The sequence below is a fragment of the Bison bison genome, unplaced genomic scaffold (assembly GCF_000754665.1).
Source record: "Bison bison bison isolate TAMUID 2011002044 unplaced genomic scaffold, Bison_UMD1.0 scf7180017864482, whole genome shotgun sequence".
Lineage (NCBI taxonomy): Eukaryota > Metazoa > Chordata > Mammalia > Artiodactyla > Bovidae > Bison > Bison bison.
This window is the reverse complement of record NW_011495042.1, coordinates 3420961-3427166: the sequence shown is the minus strand read 5'-3', so window position 1 is coordinate 3427166 and position 6206 is coordinate 3420961. Positions and strand designations below refer to the sequence as shown.

General features: G+C 55.6%; 1 protein-coding gene across 1 annotated transcript in view; it reads right to left on the bottom strand.

The window, feature by feature from the left end:
- The window catches only part of SLC6A11 (solute carrier family 6 (neurotransmitter transporter), member 11), a 125174-nt gene that overhangs the window by 6352 nt on the left and 112616 nt on the right, over nucleotides 1-6206 (bottom strand). The window contains exons 11-13 of the mRNA XM_010862513.1: nucleotides 4026-4163; nucleotides 1438-1540; nucleotides 615-715 (exon numbers count right to left, since the gene is read on the bottom strand). Of these exons, the coding sequence (XP_010860815.1) occupies nucleotides 615-715; nucleotides 1438-1540; nucleotides 4026-4163 (342 nt within the window). The remainder of the gene's footprint in view (nucleotides 1-614; nucleotides 716-1437; nucleotides 1541-4025; nucleotides 4164-6206) is intronic.

Below are 6206 nucleotides of genomic sequence, written 5' to 3'. Positions count from 1 at the left end.
TCTGAACACTCAGAAATTTTAACTTTTTTTCTAGCTACTTCTCAGGGCTGGTTTCAAAGCTGACTTTCAGAACTAAGATGGTTGGTGAAGATGCTCTGAGATCCTTCCAGTGCCAAGGACTGGGTGAAGAGCAGCGGTTTTGTTTCTTTAATTAAACATCCTTTCACCAAGGCCTCTCCGCAGTTTGGTCTGAGGGGCAGAGCGTGAGCCTCTCATTACCCTCAAGCTGTTGCTTCATTGTTAACAGCAGAGCCAGATGTCTTCATGCCTCAGCCCCCACAGAGGTGGGTGCCATCTGCCCAGGCCTGCGGGTTCAGAATCAGAGGCCCCAAGAAGAGAGGTGACTTGCTCACTGTCACACAGCAAGCTGGTGGCACGACTGGGGTCTTAGTGAGGCCCCCTGGCCCAGCCCAGAAACTGTACCCCCAAAAAACACGGGCTTGGAAAGGTGTCAGTTGCCTTGGAGTTTCTGAGCGCACAGAGGGTCCCCCGGTGGGACATCACCTCCTCAGTTTTGGCCTCGGTCAGGCCTGGGCTCTGGGGTGGAGAAGTGGGTTGGGGATGGAGAAGGAGGGGTGTGATGGGCTGCAGGTGGCTCCTGGCAGCACCCTTACCGCACAGATCCCAGGGGTCACGACCTTCCAGCACCATTTAATGAGTGACAATGGCCGGTAGCCAATCATGTCCTCGATGTTATCATAGAAGCGGTTGCTTCCTGTCCAGAATAAAGCAGACGGGCACCCTGCTTTATTACGGGACACCCCAGAGAATTTCTGTACAAGCCTCAGAAGAGAGGCGATGAGTATCTGTGTTCCCTGGCAGGAGACAAATTGCGGCAGGGACCCTACTTACCGCTTAGAAACTACCAGGGTGTTAGCGATGTGCGGCGTTAGGATAAACTGTGGTGGAAGGGGCTCTGAAGAGACCCCTCCTGACTCAGTCAGGAGTTTCTGGGGAAAAGGTGGAAGGTGGTCGCTCTGAGCGCGGTCAGGCTGGCTGACCTGCATGGGTGGGGTGGGGGTCGGGGCTCAGACAGAAGGGCTGGTGGGTGTCTATTCACAAGCCCAGCAACTCTCATCCACTCACTCAGTCTGGGGGACAGGAAGACCCAAAGGCAGGTGCTGAGGGCCGGTCACTGGGCTGGCTGGTTTGTCTACACTCCCTCCTACCGGGAGCCACAGTGATGACTACTCCATTATACAGGTGGGAAAACTGAGCCTCAGGGGCAGAAGGATGGACCCAAGGTTACAGTGCCTGAGCCTGGAACCCCTCCCTGTGCTGCAAAAGGGTATAGAAGCAGGAGGGTCTTCCAACAGGTGGGAGAACCCAAGACATCCCTGAGGGGAAGAGGCTGATGGAGATGGAGACAGGCCACAGGGAAGCGCAGCCCACCCAGGTTCCGGGTGCTGGGGGGTGGCGGGCTCGGCCTCCACTCACCGTACACCCAGCCGATGCAGATGCACTCGAAGATGGCCACAAAGAGCAGGCACATTCCACTGGCGGCGTAGGAGTCAAAGAGCTGGAAGATGTACATACCGCCCTGCGGGGTGGGAGGACAGACGCAGGGAAGAGGGACAGACAGACATATGGGAGGGCAGGGTTAGCCAGCTGGCTTCGGCGAGGGCGCCCCACCCTGCGGTCACCTCCCACCCTGGAGTCACGTCCACCAGGGCAGACTGGTCTCTCCAGCATTCTGAATGCCGCACCCACCACATTAGACACCCTCAGGGGTTGCTGGGATCTCAGAGGTTTGTCTTGTCTCTGCTCCCTGAATGCTAGACACAACCCAGAAAACTGGAGACTGGAGGTCGGGCGGGCTCAGCACCTCCCTCCGGGGGGCTGTGATGGCCTCCCCACAGGCCTCCCTGCCTCTAGCCGTGCCCTCTCCTACGCGTCCACACAGCAGCTTTCGTAGGTCCTGCCTCGTGCGGTCATAAGGCCGGTGCTACTGGTGTCCTCAGTGCGCATGCAGGGAAGTGGAGCCCCAGGGGGGTGAGAACACGCACCGCCGGTCACTACAGGTCACCCAGCCATGGGCCTGAGGCCCGGGCCCAGGCGTCCAGCCGCAGACCCTGTGACCTTCGCCACCCACCGCTTCACCTCCGTGGAGGAGCAGGTATTTGCAGACTATTTTTCCCCTAGAGCAGAGCTTTAAATGCATTTAAATGAGGGAGAAGATCCTGCCAGTAATTACTGAGTCTGCCACGGCCCATTTGGCAGGTTTAAATTCCCTGTGTGGTCACTCACAGACACGCCTCTGCAGAGGGCGGAGGTGGGTGTGTGGGGCCTGAGTGTCTGCTGATTCCTGGCCCAGGGCAGGCACAGCGCTGGCTCCCTGATGGGCCTGGGGCCCAGGGCCTGGGAGATGGCTCTGTGAGCCAGGGTACCAGGGCCGGCCAGCCCGTGTCCAGGAGAGCCCTCCACTGACGGGCCTGCTGCAAGCCGAGCATGCCCACGAATGCCTGCTTTTCCTGTAGCCCCACCAGCCTCTTGAAGGATTTGTGCGTGACAAAAGACTCTACTTTGTGTAATTAATCAGCACTTAATGAGGCCCTGCTCACTGGTTGTGTGGAGAGAGGCAGGGGGGAAGTGTGGTACCCTTCATTTGCTCAAATGCTGATTATCACTCCCATTAATGTGACAATGAATAGGAGCAGGAATTATACACCATGGGCCAGGCCCCAAGGGCACAGAATAGATCAAGGCCGGCTCCTGTTCTTGAGGACCTTGGGGCCTGGTGGGGCAGGTGAACAGACAGGTCACTGTAATGTCCAGATGGAGACTGGATCAAGCTTAGAATGAAGTCCTGGGTGGGAAGGAAAGCAGAGGAGGCTTCCAGGAGGAGGTGGCTTTTTTGAGTTGAGAGGCAGAGAATGACGAAGGTCAGCAGACCGACCTCAGTACCACATCAGCTGCTTTGACAGATTCTGAATTCCCTCACTTTTTCCATGTTCCTTACAAAACCCCTTTGTGTCTCCTGGCAATAGTTTTTTTGGTTATTTGGAGGGGGAGAGCGGCTTGGTTTTGAAAATTAATTAATTTTGTGAGTGTGGGTAAAAAGATACCTAATTTCGCCTCCCCAATGTACTTAAGAAAGTATTTATTAGACAGGATGCTGCAGGAGGGAAGAGAATCCTGGCTTTATGAGACTGTCTGAATTTGGGGATGTGATGAGCCCCTCCTTGCCCACAGGCCTGGCAGACAAGAGGGACCATGCTGAGGGTTGGAGCTAGAACACACAGAGCCTGAAGGCGTCCCGGTTCCTCAGTGATGGAGTCTGTTCTGAACTTGAGGCCAGTGAAAGTCACTAGCTGAGGGTTCTCCGGCAGACAGTGCCTCCTTCGCCCAGAAGTTTTACTAAAAGGGGTAGCCTGGGCATCTGGATGCTCATGGGCTCAGTTGCTCAGTCGTGTCCGACTCTTTGCGACCCCATGGACTGTAGCCCGCCAGGCTCCTCTGTCCATGGGGATTCTCCAGGCAAGAACACTGGAGTGGGTTGCCATGGCTGCTCATAATGACCAGGTAAACCCAGCCTTCCTCACTGTGAGTTTTATTCCTTCTGGCGGTGGAGACCTGGAGCCGAGCACTTATACAAGTGCTGAATGAGAACTTCCATGGAGTCTCACGATGATTCATTACGAACACGAGAACACAGAGTCGCTGAGAAGTGCCGGACCAGGAGGCAGGGTCACCCAGCCAGTCAAGGTCAGAGCTGGGATGTGATGTCAGATCCGCCTAACCCAAACGTGTCCATGCTAAGTCCCTTCAGTTGTGTCTGACTCTTCACGGCCTCATGGACTATAGTCCACCAGGCTCCTCTGTCCATGGGGTTCTCCAAGCAAGAATACTGGAGTGGGTTGCCATGCCCGCCTCCAGGGGATCTTCCCGACCCAGGAATCAAACTCGAGTCTCTTATGTCTCCTGCACTGGCAGGCGGGTTCTTTACCGCTAACGCCACCAAAGCCCAGGCACTTACCCCTCGTGTTACCCTGTCCACGTCACTTACCTGTGTGGCTATCACTCACCTCCGTTAGCATCACAAGGCCCAGAAAGTAGGAGGTGACTGACAGGGCCAGGATGAGCAGCTCCCGCCGATAGCCCCTCCGGAAGACCTTGGGGTACATGTCTACCACAGCGGTCACCAGGCTCTCCACGCACACGAACTGGATGGGGCAGAAATGACGGTGTGAAGCCCCAGAGAAAGACCATTAGAGGCCCTGGCTCCAGGCAGACACAGCAGCCCTAAAGCCTGGGCTTCCCTCCCCGCCGGGCCTCGCCTTCATTGCCACACTTCCTCACCCTGACGGAGGATCCAAGAATAACAACAGTATCCCCCACACTTACAGAATGTCAGCAGGCCCATTCAACACAAGAGGACCCTGAGGCTCAGAGAGGGAAGGTGACCAGCCCAAAGTCTCTCAGCTAGGAAGCAGGAGAGTCAGGCCTTGAGATGAGGTCTCCTGACTCTAAAGCTAGAATTCCTTCTCCCTTATGCTGCCAGTCATGTGCCCATGCGCTGGGCCTTGTTCTGGGGTGGACGAAATAAATGAGATCCAGTCTTGGCCTGGGAAGCAAGATGGCAGTTTGGGTAACTGTCTTGAGAGCTGAGGGCTCTGATCAGTCTGTGGGGGCCTGACTTACTTCATCCTCCAGGCCTGTGACAGTGCCCCTGCCCTTTGCTTCCGGAGAGCGGGTGGCCTTCTGCTGGGGGGAGGGCAATCAGGGGAGCTAATACCCAGCTCTTGTGTTTGGGCAAGTTTAGATGGCAGAGCTTGAGCCACTATGCATCTGTGTCCCACCATGCTGAGACAGGGCCAGGAGTGAGATCAGTCACACTCCTACTCAACCCTCAACACCCAGACCAAATAGCCCAGCATATCCCTCACCCCCTACCCGAGTTCTCCCAGCGCTGTGGGCAGGTCTCCTGCATGAGCCTTTTCCTGACTGCTTCTTCTTGCCCTAGACTTGGGCAGAACAAACCCAGCCCCTATTCCAGGCCCAGTCCATACCCCCCATCTGTAGGGTCCATGCTTGCTTAGATCTGTCTCCTTACAAAAAGGTGAGACCCTGGAAGGCAGGGGCCATGTCACTGATATCTACTTCAAGTGGCACCGAGCAGACGCTCAGAAAATGTTTGATAAATGAATTATAACAACCGTGTTCATCATGTGGTGAACACACGGTGCTTGTTGTGTGCCAGGCTCAGTTCTAGGTAGTTAACAGATGTTAATTTCTTTAATCTCTATGTATTAAGTTCTACTATTGTCCCTCTTTTGTAAAGAAGACACAGAAGCATAGCAGTGTAAGTAACTTGCCCTGAGGTCACAAAGGGCTAACCATTTAGAGCCTGAATTTGAACCAGGCAATCTTGTTCCAGAGGCTGGGCTGTCACCACTGTGGGGCACTGGGAGGTCATTATTTGGGGGCACCCCCGTCCCTGGAGCCACTGCTTGGCTCCACGTCTTTTCTGGTCCATGTCTATCTCCCCAGGGAAGGTATTTCCATCCTCATTGTGCAAAGGGACTGCAGCACAGCCCAGAGTCACACAGCTGGCAAGAGTTGGGACTTAAACTCAGTCTAGACTCCAACGCCCAGGCTCCTGGCCTCCAGGCTGTCCTGTCTCTAGGGGAACACTAGCTGCGCTTGTCCTTTCTCTAGGGTCTACAGGGAAGGAAGGGGACTCAGGGGACGCTGTTGATCCGGCACTTAAACTGAAGAGGCATCGGAGCAGATGGGCTACGAGGTGCGGAGACCTGGGAGCATATCCCGTCAAGTCACTTGGCCTTTCTGAGCCTCAGTTTCTTCCTCTGTAAAATGGGGATAACAGAAGCCCCCCTGCCCCCAGCCCATATGGCTATCATAATTAAAAACTGAGGACACAGCCCAGGCACACTTGGGGGTGGTCTGAGCAGCCACTCCCCGCCCTAGGGCCCCAGGCCCTCTTTGCAAACAGAGTATCTCAGCCCTAGTGCTGGTCTGGCTCAGCCCAGGGGCTCGCAGAGCCCAGGCCCGGCCCCCACACCCCTCTGAGGAGACAGGCCTGTCACTGTCACACAAGCTGCTGATCCCTCCTGAGGCCTCTGCCGGTGACAATGGAGGGACGGTTATCAGCAAAAACACCCGGTTGCTTCTGCAGCTCGGCTTAGCAGTTTCTGAGAAACCATCCAGGGGAAGAAATAGGACGTGGCTGGATTGACAGCCACGCC